At 31.4% G+C, this 19,317-nt stretch overlaps 2 protein-coding genes across 18 annotated transcripts; one reads left to right on the forward strand and one right to left on the reverse strand.

Moving 5' to 3' along the window:
- Window positions 1-1,726: 1,726 nt before the first annotated feature.
- LOC145316621 (lysophospholipase D GDPD1-like) lies at window positions 1,727-6,985 on the reverse strand. Its single transcript, XM_080157264.1, has 7 exons — window positions 6,741-6,985; window positions 5,361-5,442; window positions 4,453-4,554; window positions 4,010-4,205; window positions 3,479-3,530; window positions 2,239-2,393; window positions 1,727-1,988 (listed from the first exon to the last, which is right to left on the reverse strand). Exons 1-7 carry the CDS (start codon window positions 6,878-6,880, stop codon window positions 1,762-1,764), a joined length of 954 nt encoding a protein of 317 aa, XP_080013390.1. The 5' UTR covers window positions 6,881-6,985; the 3' UTR covers window positions 1,727-1,761.
- Window positions 6,986-8,733: 1,748 nt separating this feature from the next.
- Usp20-33 (Ubiquitin specific protease 20/33) lies at window positions 8,734-19,315 on the forward strand. Of its 17 annotated transcripts, none has more exons than XM_080157281.1 (16): window positions 8,734-9,298; window positions 9,382-9,667; window positions 9,859-10,034; window positions 10,652-10,772; window positions 10,846-11,384; window positions 11,578-11,652; window positions 11,911-11,981; window positions 12,133-12,266; window positions 12,376-12,525; window positions 13,670-13,795; window positions 15,213-15,336; window positions 15,958-16,135; window positions 16,399-16,619; window positions 17,221-17,631; window positions 17,799-17,886; window positions 18,975-19,315. In XM_080157281.1, the coding sequence occupies exons 1-14, from the start codon at window positions 9,204-9,206 to the stop codon at window positions 17,490-17,492; spliced, it is 2,568 nt and encodes an 855-aa protein (XP_080013407.1). In that variant the 5' UTR covers window positions 8,734-9,203; the 3' UTR covers window positions 17,493-17,631; window positions 17,799-17,886; window positions 18,975-19,315. The 17 variants fall into 17 exon arrangements, with proteins under 17 accessions (XP_080013407.1, XP_080013405.1, XP_080013410.1 ...); XM_080157279.1 differs by having other exon boundaries at window positions 18,983-19,315; XM_080157284.1 differs by having other exon boundaries at window positions 19,024-19,315.
- The last annotated feature ends 2 nt before the right edge of the window (window positions 19,316-19,317 follow it).

The following is a 19,317-nucleotide window of genomic DNA, read 5'->3' on the forward strand; positions in this document are numbered from 1 at the left end:
GAGAAGTCCCAAAATGAAATGTGTAATGGTTACTTAGTTCAGTTATTTTAAAAAAGTTTTCTTTAAAAAAATCAGGTTGTTATCTTCAAAAATAAGCTCAGAACTCCTATTATTAGTTTTGGGGGGTCTCTTGCTCCACAAGCCCCTAGAAGGAAAGTCCCAAAATGAAATATGTAATGGTTACTAAGTTCAGTTATTTTTAAAAAGTTTACATTAAAAAAATCAGGTTGATATCTCTAGAAATAAGCTCAGAACTAATATTTTTAGTGTTTTGGGGGGTCTTTTGCTCCACTAGCCCCTAGAAGGAAAGTACCAAAATTCAATTTTCAAAGTTTTCCGTGTACATCCAGTCATATAAGAGATTTTACAAAAAGAATTAGGTTGATAACTATATACACAAGCCCACACGTCCCTCCCAAACTTTGATACTGAATTTCATTTCCTATAAGTGTACAAACTTCCCCCCCCCCCCCTTATCATAAAATAATAAAATACAAACTATTGGGAATGTTTGAATTAAGTAATCAGGTCAATTTAAATATAATGATATCTAAATAAATAGCACATGGATGTAAATATTTTAGTATTTTGTTGATTTTGCTATTGATTGGGTAGTTTAAATAATACATAATTAATAAAGCAAATACATTTTTTTTATAAGGCACCAATTTGACTCATCGTGCGTGTTATTATATGAATTATTTTATTCTTTTATTTTTCTTCTTTGACATAAATATAACACACACATTTAAAAACAAAGCATCATCAAAAATGAAGAATCTAGAGGAGGTATTAATTACAGATGCGACGCATTGCACACAAATATCATCATAAAATTCACAATGGGTTAATCTAGAAGGAAAGTGCAATTCAGAAAGATGAAAAAATCAAAACAATGTTAGAGTACAACAACTTGAGCATTTCTAGGCATCATAAATATTATAAAATAATCATTATAGTATAGTTTGTATAGAATAGAAAAAAAACATTAACCAAAAGAACCTGCATGCAGATCAGTATAAGCAAATGACCTAGAATTCAAAAAGAAAATTATTTGATTTTCATATGTAACAATATTTCTAGGATCAACTGAACAACTTATGCAAATTATTAAAAACAAAATTATGAAAACTATAAAGGTAAAGGGTGTTCAAAAAAAATAATCGCTCACAATTTCGGCGTAAGGCAAATTTCTCTGCTAGGGCTAGGTCTCGAGCCGTAGTGCTCTAGAGAGGTGAGTAAATTCAAAGGTCAATATTTTTTTTATTGTCATTGCTTTAGCATGAATTGGGTCATTTTTTTTATTAATTTTGGACCAAAGCTGTAAGGTTTATATTGTAAAAAGTGAAGGGATTGGTTTTTTTCAACAATCTTTATCTTGAAAACGTTACGGTTAATGTATTTTGAGATCAAATATTTTGAAATGAACAAAAAGGCAAAACAAATAGTTTAATAGAGTCAAGCTATTTTGGTTAAGGATCTTGTTGTGGATTAATGGGGAAAAGAGCGTGGAGTTAATATTATAAAACATAAGGAACATTAAAATTGTAAACTTTAAATAATCACTTATATCTTTTTTTTAGTTTCATGCATTTAAGATGCTTATTAGTTTAACTTTAATTATTTCTAAGTAGGAAAAATATAAACATTTGATTGATTATAGGGTTCAAGCCATTAGTATTAAATATCAGGGACTATGCAATTTTTTGTACAAAATTAAACTTTCATGAAATATTTACAATCTTTTCTAAGAAGAGAATACTATATTTTCATTGTAAACAGTTTTAGTTTGGATGGATAATCAGTCATAATACCAGCTGCTCCGGCACTCAGAGCACGTCTGAATTCAGATTCTTCGTTAAGAACCCACACATAAGTAGGGATGCCACGGCTAGCAAGATGCCTTATTAAACTTGGACGGAACAACAGAAAATCACAGATCATTAAGATTGCACGAGGTAATTTTCCAAAAGATATGCTACAGTCATCTAAAAAAAAGTATTCAATCATGATTTACAAATATTTTGTTTTCCTTAGTTAGGTAGGTATAATATTGATATTATCTAAAGAACTCAGTTTTTTTTTTAATGAATAGCTACTAGGTATATCTCATATACAGTTATCCTAACCCCCTGCGACCTGCCAAATAGTCTATCTAACGCACTGAACCAACACTAATTTCCACAAAATTTGTGGACTATTCTGTCTAGTCGATACTGTTACTAAAAATGATATTACCTCTAGCAAACTTGTTTTTCAAGAATATAGAAAGCATTGGGATTTCAAAATGAGTTTCTCTAAGTGGAACAAAAGGAAGAAGACCAGTATAGAATAATATTAATAATTTTAACATTCTAGGAGCTGAGAAGAACAGGCCAATACGGGGATTTTCTCTGTTAATAAATGCATCATCAATATTTTTAGTTATATAGGCTGGGGTAAATGGATATGAAACTTTCTATAAAAAAAACTGCTTCGAAAATAATAGCATTCAATTGTTTTAAATGAAAGTTTTAAAGGTGGTTGCAATTGATTATTTGGATCTAGTGCAGTGAAATGTTTCAGGTAACTAATATCTCCAAAAATCTTTAAACTTTAAAGGCTGCTAGCTGCCAAACGGCTGAACGTACATGCCATGCCTATACACTTTGTTAAACAGCATATGAAGGCCAAATAATGTGCAAATAAGAGCTAAGATCCAATGATGCACAAAGAAAGATTCACTGCTGAAAATCGGGTAAAACAAGTTTTTCTTTGCGCATTTATATCCATTGAGAGATAAATATTCATTATTGAGTATTGAATATTCCAGATTAATTGTAGGTCTTCTTTTTGTGTCGGGTTAAAGGGGGCTATGCACGAACGAGAGCAGGTGATTAAAAGCACCTTCCAGCAATGAACCTGATTAAAAAACTTTTTTGGCGCAATTTCATCAAATGTTTTGCCGAATTCAAAATACAAAATAAAATAATATGGCAAAAAATCATCAAATGCTGTAAATTAGTTGAACTGTCAGCAATATTACAATTTACTACCTATCCCTTTGTCTGAAAATACATTTTTCATCAAAAAACTACTTTTGTGTCAAATCTTTTGAAACAACAGATTGAACTCAACAAAATATTTGATGATATTGCATCAAAAGATGCATAGGTATAATTTCAAAGTTTTTTCATATAAAACCATGGTGAAACTTAATTTCTTAGTCAATATAATTACATTAAACATAAACCTAGAATATTTTTACCAAAAATACATAGGTTTAATACTTGAAGCTGCTTAAAATCACTTGCTCTATTTTGTGTATATTCCTCTTTAGTGCGAACATAATCTATATGTTCCAACGTTTGGCCGTTGACGGCCTTCAATGTTCATAGATTTTTTTAAATAATCGTTACCTACCAGAAACATTTCACCGTGAAATGTACAAAACTCAATTATTTTGTTTGAAAGAAAAAATAAAGTAATGCAGTTATTCCTGTAACACATATCAGTTGTTGTTCCGCTGAAACTGCCCCATACACATCTCTCTAAATTAATATTTCTGTGTAATAGAACAAAATAAATATAAGGTATAACAAGGTAAAACATAAAATGTGGGGAAGAGGGGTAGTTGTGACACCTTTTTAAACCATAACTAAAAGGAACTGAACTAAAAAGAGTTACAGAACTGAAATTTAACATGGCAGTTGCTTTTAAGAGGTACAATTTGGAACTGTGAAGAAAACCGCCGATCTTTGCCTTTTCTCGCCAATTTAGACAATTTAATGCAACTGCCATGCCAAATTTCAGTTCTGTAACTTTTTATTTAGTAAAACTCTTTTAACTTTTATTTTTGGTTTCAAAAAGTGTCACACCCACCGCCCCTTTAAGAAATGCATTATCCTAAAACATTATTTTGTCATAAGCGTTAGCTTTGATAGATATAATTTAAGAGATGTTATTATTCATGGTAATTCGCAGATTTCAGTGACTAAGAAATTAATATCATTGAATTTTAAATTATAACCTTCAGCATTATTATCACAAACTATTTTGTTCACAGCCTTGACTAGATCAGGGTTCTCCATCTTAATATCTATGTTTATCTGAGTATTTGGAAATTGAAGGAGTACAGACTCGAGAAGTGTAAATTTTCTGCATTCAGCTGTTTCTGTTTGTTGACTGTAATTTTCACCAGGATTGAAGTCTATCGGGATTGAATTCTATTTTCAAATTTCACATAAACAAATAATCAAAGCCAAATATAAATATCGAATAGGTTTCACCACTAAGCTGTCCAATTTATAAAAGCATCTAATTCATCCTACGATCGTAAATTAAAATTATCGTAAAAGTGACTAATCTTAACCAAAATATTTTTCCTTTTGAAATGACAGTTCTATGTTTTTAAAATTGAAATATAAATAGGAATAAAAAATGGGTTAGGACAAAAAATATGTGATTTTTTTCCTGAATCAATGGAAGATCAGAATAGTTGGTGTCTGATATGAATTGTTTATTACCACATAATCTTGACAAGTCATTGTCATGGGCTACAACAACGGTTCTATCCTAAATAAATAAAAATAGGTTAATTGTTTTTTTTTGTCTGTTTTTTTTTAAATGCGGAAATTTAAATTGGTTAAAACAGATACTCACACAAAAATACTTTGAATATTGAATAATAACTCAAAGTGACTTAGTATACCACACTAAACTGGAAACTTTGACAAAAAAGGATAATCCTTTAATGCACTATGCACAAGTGATTCTAAGCACCTTCCAGCAGTTATTCTGAATATTTTTTTGTGAATATATTAGGGTTATGTTTGATATAGTTATACCAACTAAAAAAATAAGTTTCACATGGTTTTTTATGAGTTAAACTTTGAAATGTTAAGCATTTTTTGATGAAATATCATCAAATGTTTTGTTGAGTTCAAAGGTTTAAATATTTAACACGTCAAATATAATTAAATGCTTTAAATTACGAAAGTATGCTAATAAAACTGTTTAAATTATCACAAGTTACCATCCCTTTTTCTAAATTAACATTTTTCATTGAAAAAGTTTACTTTTGTGTTACAGCAGTTTGAACTCAACAAAACATTTGATGATAAATAGTAAAAAATGCCTAATTCGTACAAAACCATGGCGAAACTTGATTTTTAAAATTGATATAATGATATTAAATATAACCCTAGTATATTCACCAAAAAAAATTTAAATCATTGCTGGAAGGTGTTTAGAATCACTTGCTCTCGTCCATGCATACTCCTTTTTCGTGATCCTTTATAGACAATTGGTTCAATGTTAAAAAAATGAATACATCCAAAAAATTTGTGTAAATATCTCTTGAAACAACGTAGGTATAATACCTTGGAAAGTTGAACATCCAATTCAATCATTTCAGCTCCCCGCTCTACTGCTCGTTGATATGTTGGCAAAGTGTTTTCATATCTAAAAATAAGGGCTCAGTAATCCATGACAATTTTGTTCATGTCATTATTTTTTCTGTAGATATCCGCTGGACCAGTAATTTTTGTCATAAATACAGTTGTCATAAAAACATTTGTCATAGAGTTAAGTTTGTCATTAAAATATTTGTCATAAAGGTACGGTTGTCATAAAATACATTTGTCATAAAGGTACGTTTGTCATGAAGGTACATTTGTCATAAAGGTACGTTTGTCATAAAGGTACGCATGTCATAAATAAAATTACATTTGTCAAAAAGGTACGTTTGCCATCAAGATACATTTGTCATAAATTTCGTATGTCATATAGGCACATATGTCATAAATCACATTTGTCATAAAGGTACGTTTGTCATGATGTTACATTTGTCATAAAGGTACGCATGTCATAAATTACATTTGTCATAAAGGTACGTTTGTCATCAAGATACATTTGTCATAAATTTCGTATGTCATATAGGTACATATGTCATAAATTACATTTGTCATAAAGGTACATATGTCATAAATTACATTTGTCATAAAGGTACATTTTTCAAAAAGGTACATTTGTCATAAAGGTAGGTATGTTAACAAATTCTCAACAACAAAAGTAAACCTATTGTTTTTATAACGCATGGATTTATGACAAATGTAATTTATGACAAATGTACCTTTAAGTCAAATGTAATTTATGTCAAATATAACTTTATAACAAATATTCTTTATGACAAGTGTACCTTTATGACAAATGTACCTTTATGACATACGTTATTATGGCAAATGTATTTATGACAAGTGTACCTTTATGACAAAAATTAGTGAACCGAGCAATTAGCGGATAAAGAAAAAAATAATTATGACAAAAACAAAATTGTCATGGATGGACTGACCACTGACCAGGTATTAGAAAAAAAGTAACTTTACTAGTACACAATGAAATATCAGAAGATTTAGGTAAGTAAATATCCATTATAGGTCATTTTCTTGGTTTTTAGAGGTTTAAACTAATTAGGTATAAGGAAAAAAGGGGAGTGGGGTATCTTTTTCTAGATTTCTATTGAAAATGGTTGTGAACTTTCCTGGACCCATAAGAAGCTTCAATGTAAAGGAAAACTACATCGGTTTGGCGGTAATCGATTTCTTTTAGTAGGTACACACATACAGACACATATCTTGTTAAAATATATTATGAAAGAAAAAGATGGGTTGATATGTAAAGTGAGCTTTAAATAAGGTTAAGTTGCACATTAGCAACAAGATGATATCGAGTGATTTAACATATAACTTAACATAATTTACCCTTCTGCAGCTCCACCGCGATGAGCAATCAGTCTGACAAACTTGGCCCTTTTCTTATTGTGTAATAATGTTGGGTTTTTCAACAAAATTAAAGAGACTATTGAGTAACCAACTATAAAATAAGGAATATATTCTGACATTTTGTACAGTTGCAAGTTTAATTGATTATGCAGTTATATTTGTATATAAAAAATTTACTATTTTAAGTGCATCTGAAAATAAAGTGTGTAATAAGTATTAGTGAGCAATCATGAATTTATTTGATCAAATACAAATTAAATTTAAAGTTATTACCCAGAACTAGAAAAATATTAATGGTCACAACAGTATTTGTGAAAAGTATAAACAAGATTTAGGAAGAAAGCGGTGTGTACTAGTATCATAGTGTAATTTGACGTCTGCTAAAATTAAAATATTTTCTAATTCGAAGCTTTCCTATTTACAATTGAATTTAGGTCGCTCTAGCAACTTAATAATATAATATCTGAAAGTCGTCAAAATGTCCATTCATGATTATATTTGACTTTTTTAGACAATTTTTATTTTTCATACTGTTTACTTATTGTTAAGTTGAAATATTGATTCCAAAACAATTGGGTAAAATGTTATAACCAAGGCGCATCTCTTTATGAGTAAGTCTTAGTAAGTATGTCATTGTCACGTCAATATTATTTAGCCTCCTGTATATAAATAATTTTGGGAATCAATGTTAAACCTTTTAGATTATATTCAATATTAATTGCGTTGTTACTTGATATTACTAGTAGATGCAACCCTTGAAGGAATTGGTACGTGTCGGAATAATTTTACCCCCCGCTCCCACCCCCACTTTTTGGTTTAAAAAGGAAAATAACAATAATTATTAGGGCAAAATATTTTTTTTTACGAGGGGTGAGGTGGTAGATGTGTTACCCTCCCCCAAAATAGCTATATACCTAACCAAGACCCATGCGAAGTTGCACTGTAGATGAGAACCGTATCAGTAAAGCGGTCAGCGACATATATCCTTCACTACAGACAAGGAAACACTTTACTTCTTTATATTTTAGGATAATGTTCGTATGCCTGGTTCGTAAGACACACCGTCTAATTGTTGTCATCCTTGTTATTAATAGATTAGGCCTTTAAAAATGCTGATAATACAGTACTACAACTCAAAAAGTTAATTTAGCAGACGACAAAATAATGAAAAACAAATATAAAAAGTGTATTACAAAGACAGGAAAATAGAGCTATTTATAATTGAATTTATCTGATATATCTTTTAAATTCTAAGAACTATTTATTGCTAAATTAATTAATGTAATGTAAAGAGAATATGCTAATAAAAATTTAAAAATTAATTTGAAAAAATTAACTTGATAACTCTGACCGAAATGCCGCAAATTCATACTAAAAAAGCTGTAGTGTACAGTTGCCAACTAAAACTTTATAAATAGTTAAATTTATTTATATTTTTAGGGTGGTTTGAAACAAAAATCTAATATAAAAGTCACAATCCAAAATCAGGTGCGAAACAAAGCCAACTTTAAAAAATAATCACCCTCCTCTCAGCTATGTTTTTAATTGAATCCGCCTGTTTAACTCCCCCCCCCCCCCACCACCTCCAACTCATTCTTTTTTATTTGAAGTAATGGAATTATTATTTGGATCTTACACAAGATTTTCATGTTCTCTGATAAAGTGAACCATGTAGCGGGCTAAAATAACTATTTCTTTCATCCCCTCCTCTCTTACTGGATAAACGGCAGGATTGATAAATGACAGAGGAAATAGCAAGAAAAATTGACGACAATATTTCCCCTGTCATAATGTCCACGTATACCCTAGGTTAGTTTTAGTTTATATTAGATACACGATATCCCTGGAGGTTTATGGTCTCCCGCAGCTATTTTTGATCAAATAAAATTTGGCGCAATGAACAAAATTTTTTATTTGCTAAAGTTGGCAACTGTGCTGATGGTGCAACAAAAATCTTTGAATGATTACGAATGAAAATCTATTATCAAAAAATATTTATTATTATTAAATTGTATTCTCATTCAATTTGCCCTATCAATCGTTATAAAAGCATTTTAATTCAAGTTTTATATTTTTGGTCATAGAAAGCCATCAATGTCTACAAGTAATTCAACACGCATTAGTAGTTAGAAAACTTAATAAGTATTTTGCTTTAAAAAACTTCAATATTTAGATAAAAGTGTGTTTTAAAAATTCCATCATTAGTGAAAACATGAGAAATTTATGTGAAACAATAAAAGATGTCTAAAACTATTAATTGAAAATAATTTGAATTGTATTTTGCCTAAAAATTAATTATTTTTTTTTATCCTGAATTTAGGTTTGTTCAGCTAAATTAATTTTATTTGTTACTTGTCTTTCAGAACTATCTTCAAGTTACCGGTGTTACAAATTGAAGCATGAAGAATATTATATTGATTAACTAGAAAATAATAAATAATAATGACGAATTGCATTCACGTTGTGAAAGGTGTTGGGGATGTATCTCAGCAAGATTTTGAGTTACTTGTTACCAAACCTTCTTGTGATGTTTGCAGGTTTTATTCTTAATTAATATTATCTCTACTTTTATTATGTTTAATCAATAAATCCCCATATGTTACCTCTTAAACCATTTTAGGTTGTCTGGTGAGAAAACAAATGTTTGGCTTTGTCTGTATCCAGATTGCTACATGCGTGGATGCACTAATATGAGAGAGGGTGAAACAGAAGATCATTCCACACAACACAACCTGGAATATCCTGGCCACTGTCTCCAGCTTAATATGTCCAGCTGGAGGGCCTGGTGCTACAAGTGCCAGGCCGAAGTATTTCTCACCAAGAACAAGCCTGTAGTTCGTGGTGGCTTTGGAAAGAAAAAGTCGAGCTCGGGAAACACTTCTTCTAATATCGACAAATATTTAGGGGTAATGCGAATTTTTATAGCTCTGAATTTAAACTATTCAAATAGTTTTTTGAAAACATATTTAAAAAATAGAGTTTTTTTCCCTTTTTTTAATGTAGATTATTTAATGAAATAAATACCATACCTAGCACATTTAGTTTTTCAAGACTTCTGGTTGATGAAAAATATATTTCATATAAATTTTTTTTTTAGGAATTTAGTTCAACAAATAGCGCTGGTCTTGTTGGACTAAGCAATCTTGGAAATACATGTTTTATGAACGCCGCACTGCAGTGTTTATCAAATATTCCTGTACTGCGAAACCATTTGATTCATTGTCCAGATTTAATTCCAAGGGATATCAAACCTAATTTGAGTTTTTCATTTAGGTAAGTATCAGATTCAGAGATTTATATCCTGCAGTATAGAAGGTTTTGCAACTGAATAAAATTTAATATTTCTGTAGATCATTATTAATACCTACATAATAGAAATAAATAAATCTAATAAGTCTTTGAATAGAATGTAATATGCGCTTAACTGTATTGGTTTCCATTTTGTAGAAATCAATATCTCGTGAAAAAAAAATTAAATACCTACGTTTAGAAAACTCAATGACTGTTAATATAAACGAACATGGCATCTATAAGGAAAAGTACTTGAATTAAAAGTACTTAGCAGAATAAAATTTTTGATCTGATTTTTAAATTTTAACATCATATCATTCATAATTTCTCAAAGATAAAGCAAAAAAAACTCTTGCATCCTAACAAAAAATTCCGCTGATTTTTACTAAAGCCAAGATTAGATGAAATTTTTTCTTTTCTTTCATAGCTAAGACTTAAATTTTTTAAAGAGAAGCTTATTTTTCCCCAGGAATAAGGTACAGCCAACAAGAGAAATAAATCGAACATAATATTTTGGGGGCAGATAAAAAGTTCGTCAATTCTACTTTGTGATGAATGCCGCGAGTATCTTTGTATTAAAACTTTTAATGAATGTTTAGAAATTTGATGGTGAAGATGTGGGACCCATCATCACCTAATTATGTGGAACCTATGTCTGTTCTAACTGCAATGAAAACAGTTTTTCCAGCCTTCAGAGGATTTCAGCAGCATGACTCACAGGTAATGCACAATATTCTACATACATTTAATAGGTATTTATTTAACCTTGTTTATTTTCAATATAATTCTTTAGGAATTCCTTCGATGTTTTTTGGACCAGCTTCATAAAGAATTGTCAGAACCTATTCAACAGGAAGATGAAGAGCTTGACGAAACAAAGACAGAAAGTAGCAGTGATAATATTGAATCATTGTCAGAAGTAGAATCAAATGGTTCTGGTACAGGGCCAGAGGACCAAGGCGATGATTATGAAACTGCGTCAGATAATTCTGAGCGTGTTCGCGGGGCTGGGTCAAGAAAACGTAAACACGATGATGATAAGGATGAGGACAGTGGTTTGGGATCTTACGCAGGTGGAGCTATTTCTTCACACAGAATGTCAGAATCAGAAACTGCGAGCAGTCGAGTGCCTGGCTCACCCAGTAGTTTATCCGACCAGGAATACCTGGATGCAACTTCAGATCCAGGTTCTGGGTCCCAGTCTCCAATAGTGAGCATAAATCCAGATCAGTTAGAAATCAGGAATCATAAGCCACGCATTTACCGAAGCATTGTTACAGAAGTCTTTGATGGAAAGCTGGTCTCATCATTGAAATGTTTGTCTTGTGATAGGTAAGTTGATAGGTAAATGGATTAATGAGTTTCTGTTTTATTCTAATTATTAACCTAACCCAATAAAATATTGAAAATAATAAATTCTAAAACGTTTCCTCCTTTGTGTGCCACAAATGAATATGTTAAATAAAAATAATACTTAAGGTATTATTTTATTTTTTTAATTGGATTACAGAATCAAATATTTCAGGGTATCTAAAACTATTGAAACATTTCAAGATTTGTCTTTGCCTATTCCCTCACAGGATGCTCTTTCAAATATCAGGTGAGAAAAAAAGTAATCTTTTTCTAATATGTAGTGCCTGTTTGCGCGCCAAGGCAATATTGATTATACCTACCGAATTTTATTTAAGAGAGGAATACTTTATACATTTAGTAATAATATGTTATAATATTTAGAAAATTTCTCCAGGATTGAATAAAAATTTGTTTTCGTATTTTTCTTGTTATTTTTACGGTAAAACAATGTTTACCGAAATTATCCTATACCACTCCCCTATTATTAAAGCAAATTATTGATTAGTGAACGAGCAAATGGTTTGTCAGGAGAGGGTTCAGATGGTTGGATATCTTGGATGTGGCGCTGGTTTTCAAGTAAGGATTTTAGATGGTTTTAATTCCTTTTCCTATGAAAAAGATCTAAGATCAGTGGTGTCGTTGCATGGAGACACAACTCAAATAATATGGCTTCATCGATTTGAAAAATAAATAGAAGAATAAACTATAATTCTTTGAATTTTTTTAGGTTGGTTTTATGGTCCTGATGTTACTTTACAAGACTGTCTTGCTTTCTTTTTCTCTGAAGATGAATTAAAGGGTGATAACATGTATAGCTGTGAAAGATGCAAGAAATTAAGAAATGGATTAAAATATTCTAAGGTAGGTAATTAGAATTATCTAAAAATTTCTAATGTTGGATTCTTTTAAATGTTTTTTTTAAAGAAAAATGGTGAAGTAAATTGTTTAAAAATTAATTTTTATTATACAGGTGACTCAATTACCCGAAACTTTGTGCATTCACCTGAAGAGGTTTCGTCATGATTTTGCCTTTTCGAGTAAAATCAGCACAAGAGTCACATTTCCACTGACAGGCTTGGATCTGGGACCTTGGCTTCACAAGGATTGTGTTTCTTCACAGGTATGGGGCAGTATTTTATTTTGTTAAGTAGTAAGGTTTTATTGTTTGTAGATGTCACTATCCACAGAACAGAATAAGTTATTTATGACTTATTGAAAAAAGGCATTAGTGTTAACTTATTCCACAAATTCAAAAAAAATCTCGTCATTTCTATAGCTTTAGGGACTTCCAAAATGATGATACCCAAAAAGTAAGTCTGTCCGTTTTTTGCGTTTGTTTGTTACGCTAATAGACACTAAACTACACTTCAAATACTCTAGAGACACACTTTCTAAATCAGCCAATATATTTCACATTTTTCTCCATGTCTTTTGTTTTTGGTCCCATTTACAGTTTTTTTGGTTAAGAATATCAAAATTAAATTTCTCATTGTTATAAGGAATCATCCCTGGCGGTCGGACTGCTTTTAAGCAGGGTTTGTCTATTTTTTTGCATTTCAAAAGACATCAGTTTTCATGAAAACTACTCATGTACCTATTATTTATGTTTAATATTATTTTAAGTTTTGGGATGGTTCTATTCTATTCACGGGTGTATATTTTGCAAAATTGACCCGGCTAAGTGGGGGGGGGGGGGGGAATAAAAAAATTAAATGAAATGAAAACATCTTTTCCATTTTTCTCTCATCCTTAGTGAAAAAAAATAAAATAATGTGTAGGATGGGGGATAATATAAAAAAATACCTTAAGAGTTTTGAAATATTTTTCAATTTTACCCCTTCCTTGCTTGAAAAAAACCAGGAGGGAAAAAAATAAAAAAAATTCAGCAGGGAATCTTGTTCAGAATATATACCCCTGATGCTATTTTCTGTCTCTCCTTTCCCTTATAAATACGAAGCCCATAGATGCTAAGTTAATTCGTTAGTCTTTTATCATTTTAATATTATAATATTACGGAGATAATTTTCTAGAGGCCTCCACTGGTTCTTTGATAAGGGAGGGGAGTGTCCACCATCACTATAAATTTTGGTTGTATAAAAAGTAAAAAAAAACAATGGCCAGCTCCACCTTCAAGGAGATATCACCGATTAAAGTCACAATCCCACGAAGCTCCTAGTGCCAGCTCTTATATCAAAGTTTATCTAGGAATATGTACTACAGCAGCCATTTCATTGTAATTAATAATTTTAAATATTATGTTTTAGGTTTTATACGACTTAGTTGGAGTTATATGTCATCATGGTACAGCGGGTGGAGGTCATTATACAAGCTATGCATACAATTCCTTAAATGGAAACTGGTATCACTATGATGACAGCATAGTTTCGGAGGTATTATAAACAGAACGTAATTTAATGTGGCATCCATAAGTAATAATCTTCATGAAAAAATAAATTAATTTTATAAAAATATAAGAAACAAGGAGTATTAGAATATTTGTTGATCATTTGATAGAAATATTTACAAGAAAACCAGAAGCCTCTTTATCAAACAGCTGAGTAAATACTAAAGCATATTTGGTTAAAAGTTGACATTGCAGAATTTGTATATTTTAAAACAACTAGGGTAAAGCGGGGCGAACTCTGTGTTTTTTTTCGGTTTTTTGAACCTGCAAATCGTAAAAATTATTTTTTTTAAATGGGACCAAGACCAGTAGAAAGATCTCGGAAAATTCGATCAGGTCCTAAAAGGACGTAAACCTAGGACTTTTGGAAGTTTGTCAAAATTGATCTCTAAAACGGCACCGACTTCGCCCCGCCTTGAGGCGAAGTCAGTAGGGCATTTTCAAGCTTCGAAAAATCGATGACGTATTGATTTTATTACAGCATGCCCAAAAGATAAAAGTTGCTAAATGTAATAAAGAGTATGCACAAAAAATTTTATTAAGATAGGTCAATTTTTTCTACCAAAAAAATAATTTTTCCGAAGTACGCGAAATTTGACTTTTTTCTCTCGAGTTCGCCCCGCTTCACTTTTAGTCGAAAATGGATAGCCCATTAGATTCCTAATAAGTCCCCTGAAGACGTCTAAGCTCTAGCTCTTACCAGAATTGTCCAACTTGCCGTTTTTCCGACCGAAGTAAAAAAATCGAAAAAAAAAAATTTTTGTCGTCCGACTTTGAGACCCAATAAGTACCCTAAAAATTCATCTCACAAAAAATTCATTTTATACTTTTTGTAGGCAATTTAATAAGGAACAAATTTGATTTTATGTTTTTTTCTGTCAGGAAAAATGTCATTTAATGAAGGTGGTCAAAAAAATACCGACTTCACCTCAAAACCGAGATCGCTCCGCTTTACCCTAGCGGCTTCGCCTCTAGCGTCTAGGGGTTTTGCCCGAAGCGGTTTGATTAACCTAATTTTCCGTTTTTAAAAGAAATTTTTTTTAAATTACCTATTTTAGGGGGGAGAATTTTTTTTTTTTTTTTGGGGGGGGGGGTATTCGACCCCACTATTTTAATTTTAGTTTTAAAAAGAATTTTTTTTCGGGGGTATTTTTCTTTTTTTTTGGGATGTTTGGGGTGTCCCACCCTCCCCCCCCCCTCCCTCCAAAAAAAGTTATAAACCTTCCCGGGACCTATAAGAAGCTACCCTGTAAAGGAGAACCCGATCGGTCCAGCGGTTAGCGAGATCCTTCCGTACAAACAAATAGACAGACGAACATCGTTCTACTTTGTATTATAGATAATAATTTTGATTATGAAAACAACTTTGTAGATAACTACCTAACAAAATGATAATTATTTAGGTTGATCCCGCTACAGTTTCTAATGCAGAGGCATATGTTTTATTCTATAAGAAGAATGGAGATGAACTTGATAATATTAGGAAGGAGGTGAAACTTGCTATGAAGGAGTCAAGTCAGAGCTTAGGTACACACAACAGTTATTTATAAATACATTACATGGTTGCAGGAATAGGACAATAGTAGCTAACATTTTAAAAAAAATGTTACTGTAAAATTTTGTTAATTGACCAGGATTTTTTTTCTTTCTCCAATTTTATCTAATTTTTTTCCTTACTTTTCGCCTAATTCATACGTAAACTTATAAATAATCTTTTAACTGGACAAAACAGTTATCTATCACGAGATGCCTTTAAGCAAAAAAAAAATAAGAAAGCATTAATGCTCGTTTTTCATATCTTCACTCTAAACTAATTCATTTTTTTAAAGAGAAAATAACCAAAGAATTGTTAAGTTCAAAGCTAGCTTATGCCCGGTTCCTGAAAACGACAAAAAAATTAAATATAGGGTTGTTCTAGGAAGGTAGGTAATGTAAGTTCAAAACAACTCTTGCTTAAATCAAAGCATCTCCACCTACCTACTAAGATTTATAATTTGATTAATTACCTTATAATTAAAGTATTCTGTTAATAGTTAACTATACTGGAACAAACAAATTATAAGAGGTTTGGAACTTAAAATACTTTTAGCTTTATTTTGTCGCACTCAGGTAAACCTGTACCTTGCTTTAACTGGCTGTGTATTTTAGTGAACAACTATATTTCGCTGCCTTGGTGGGTAAAATTCAATGATATGGCAGAGCCCGGACAGATTGACAACAGCAGTGTTCTCTGTCAACATGGAGCCATACTTCCACGCAGGATTCACTCTGCTCAAAGATTAAGCATTCTTGTTACTCCTGCTGCTTGGAAATTACTTCATGACAGGTGAAAAGTATTTCATAATCTTCAATTAGAAGTTTAAGGGAAATTAATTACTTAGTTACATACCTAGTGAGGGAACCAATTTCCAAAGCTCTTAAGAATACCCCTTGATAATCGGATATTTTTTCCGTCGGCGGATATTCTAGAGGAATGAGCCACCCTAAACCAAAACAGATAAAAGCTTCTTTTGACATTTAAGAAACATCACTCACACTCTCATATATAATAATTAGGAGCGCTAAATGAATATACATATTCTTTTTAAGGTTTGGTAACTCTGCTAGTGCACTTACTAATTTTAAGCCGTGTCAAACCTGTGTCAGATCCCTCCGCATGGAAGAAAGACAGAAACAGTTTGAGCGCAATGAGTTCCAATTGTTGCATGACCAGGAACTTTCTGGTGAGGAGGGAGACAGCTTCCTTCTTGTTAGGTCATGGTACACAGCCTGGGAGGAGTGGGTCATGGGCAAGGCCAGAGAACCACCAGGTCTCATTTCATTTTCTTATCTGATAAAGTCTTTGAATATTGCATTGACATTTACCTAACCTAAAATAACCTTTCAAAAACCCGCCATTTCGTTTTCTTTTCATGATCCGATTTTTTTCCTTCACATTTCTCGCCTAATTAGGCGTAGATAATTTTATCACTGAATTTACGATTTTCCTTAATGTACGAGAATCTCAAATATTTAGGTAGTGGAGGAAGTGAAATTTATATGCATTTTTGCTTTTTTTATGAAAGATTTCAAACGTTTGTTGTTATTACCTATCCAAAAAGATTTTACCCAATTATCTCTAAAACTAAAGTAGTAGCACCCAAAATAAAATTGTTGGAAGTTCATGTGATTTCTTCTCCCTCCCTCTCTTGAATTTGGATTTTCTTATAATCAGGTATCAGCCTACAATCATAATATTCGTATAGGGTCTTTAACTTAATTTCGCTGGTACTTTTTCGTTTTACCTTGTTGATTCTAGACTTCATAAGTATTAATCATATTTAAAATAGAATTGTAGTTGCTCATAAGTATTTGTTTGTTAGATTTCTTCAAACTTACAATTTTTATATCTATACATACAATTTAATTTAGGACCAATCAACAACCGAAATTTGTACACCCAGCGAGGAAATTCTTACCAACTAAGGCCGAATGTGGACAGACTTAAAATAAACGAGGATATTTGGACTTTCTTTCTTTCATTATATTCTGGCGGACCTGAGGTTGTTCAGCGTCCTGGTGGGGGTATAAAGGTGTCAACACCAAGATTAGTAAGAATCCAGAGCATAGCGGCCAGACTTCAGGCCAGGTGTAGAGAAACAGTCAGATTGTCTGAATGCAGCGTACAAAATGGCATCGAATAAATTTGTTTAATATAAGCAAGATGGTTACTGTGTAATTTTACTATTATTATGCAAAAATATTTCCCTCTTAAATGAATGATTTATGGCCAATTTTCTCGGCTTCATAAATGAATGTTAGTCAAATAGTACACTGGATATTGTACCAAAGAAAAACTATTTTCCTTCAACTTTTCGAGATAAATTTAGCAACGATGAGAATTGTGAATTGTTTTTCTTTTAACCTTACCTACAATACCTTGTTGTAATTGTATTTTCAATAAACAAAATTTTCCGATATTTTAAAGGCAAAAATTGGAGGTAAAACAGTTGATCTAAAGGTAACTTATTTGTATGAAAATATTGCAAATTAGTCAAATAGTTCTATTTAATTTGAATTTCACAGTCCAGGATTAAAGTAAAGCATTGCATACACAAATTGAACCTTCGCTTAGTCTTATAAATGGGGGAGATGGGGATTTATAGTCAATCGGCATATAATTCAATAGTAATTTTATTTTTGATACTCCTCCCTTAGTTTTGGATATAATCGGATGAAACCTTTTCGAATGATTCAGGTATTAACCAATTACCTAGCAATTTTTAAAAAAAGGTTTATGAACAAATTAGGGTTGGCAATCCGAATCCGGAATCCGCTCAATTTTTAGCCAATTTTGGAATCCAAATCCGGAATCCGTTTTTTAATAGCGGATTCGGATTCTTAATTGGTAGGCTAAAATTAGCGTCTTAAGTTTTTTCTTTCAACTCCGCCTATTTGTAGGCAATGATTATCATCATTATATATAATATCTTTTCTCGTATTCATTCGAATCCGGTGGATAGGAACCGGTTCTCATCCATACGAAAAAACTATGTCTAGCATCGAATTATATCCAGCTTTCTACGAATATAAAAATGTACAATCATAAGATTAAAACCAGTTTTTTTAGCCGGTGCCTTCGGCACCTCGGGGCTAAAAAACTGGTTTTAATCTCATAATTGTACATTCTATATCCGCGGAAAGCCGTTTATAATACGATGCGAGAAATAACTATTAAAATTTGGTTCTATTCCAATATATAGAGAACACCAAGAACATTAATTTTTAGGACATATGAAGCACTTAAATTTTTTTTTATTTTTAAAAAAGCCTTTCAAAATATTGCTAGAATTCGGAATCCGAATCCGGAATCCGCCAAAATTAAGAATCCAGAATCCGCGGGAATCCGCCTTTTTTTGGACGGATTCTTGTAAGAATCCGAATCCGGTCCAAAAATTTGACGGATGCTTTTAAAGTTCATCGATTTTTATAGATAATCGATACCAGGAACATTTTAACGTGATCTGCACTACATGCAAAGATCTTTAGGCATACAAATAATTATATAAACGAAAGTATAAGTTAAGTACCCAGAGTAAAAATTCTAGTACATCTTATGGGATATTTTTAATCCCCCCCCCCCCTCAATTTACATGGGTTTTAGTTTAGGTATGAGATAAGCTAAGGTTTTAAGAACTGTAAAAATTGATAATGAAACTTTTTTTTCTTTATTAGAAATGTCCCTTCCTGGGTATATTGTGATATATCTGAAGATAATGTTTCTTTTAGCATTTATAAAGTCTTAGATTTTTAGACGTAGAGGTCTAAGAGTCAACTAAAATAATTTAATTTGTATTGTATGGTAATTTCAAAATTGTGATGAATATTGAAGTCAATCCTTATTATTTGTTTATTATTTAATTTATCGTATTATTGTCACTCATATTTATTAGTTACCTAAAAATGTTCAATAAAACTTTTCTGAACTTAATATCTTAATATCCTAATTTTATTGAAACGTTTCAGATA

This window comes from Acartia tonsa, chromosome 4, assembly GCF_053477335.1.
Source record: "Acartia tonsa isolate MP-2025a chromosome 4, ASM5347733v1, whole genome shotgun sequence".
NCBI lineage: Eukaryota > Metazoa > Arthropoda > Copepoda > Calanoida > Acartiidae > Acartia > Acartia tonsa.

Coding starts and splice junctions, on each gene's coding strand:
- LOC145316621 (XM_080157264.1), bottom strand. CDS start 6,880: ATGTCAGAATATATTCCTTATTTTATAGTTGGTTACTCAATAGTCTCT. Junction 4,206..4,452: donor CTGATCTTCCATTGATTCAG/GAAAAAAATCAC, acceptor ATTTGAAAATAG/AATTCAATCCCGATAGACTT. Junction 1,989..2,238: donor GAAAAACAAGTTTGCTAGAG/GTAATATCATTT, acceptor ACTTTTTTTTAG/ATGACTGTAGCATATCTTTT.
- Usp20-33 (XM_080157270.1), top strand. CDS start 9,204: ATGACGAATTGCATTCACGTTGTGAAAGGTGTTGGGGATGTATCTCAG. Junction 11,385..11,577: donor AAATGTTTGTCTTGTGATAG/GTAAGTTGATAG, acceptor CAAATATTTCAG/GGTATCTAAAACTATTGAAA. Junction 16,620..17,220: donor CAAGGCCAGAGAACCACCAG/GTCTCATTTCAT, acceptor AATTTAATTTAG/GACCAATCAACAACCGAAAT.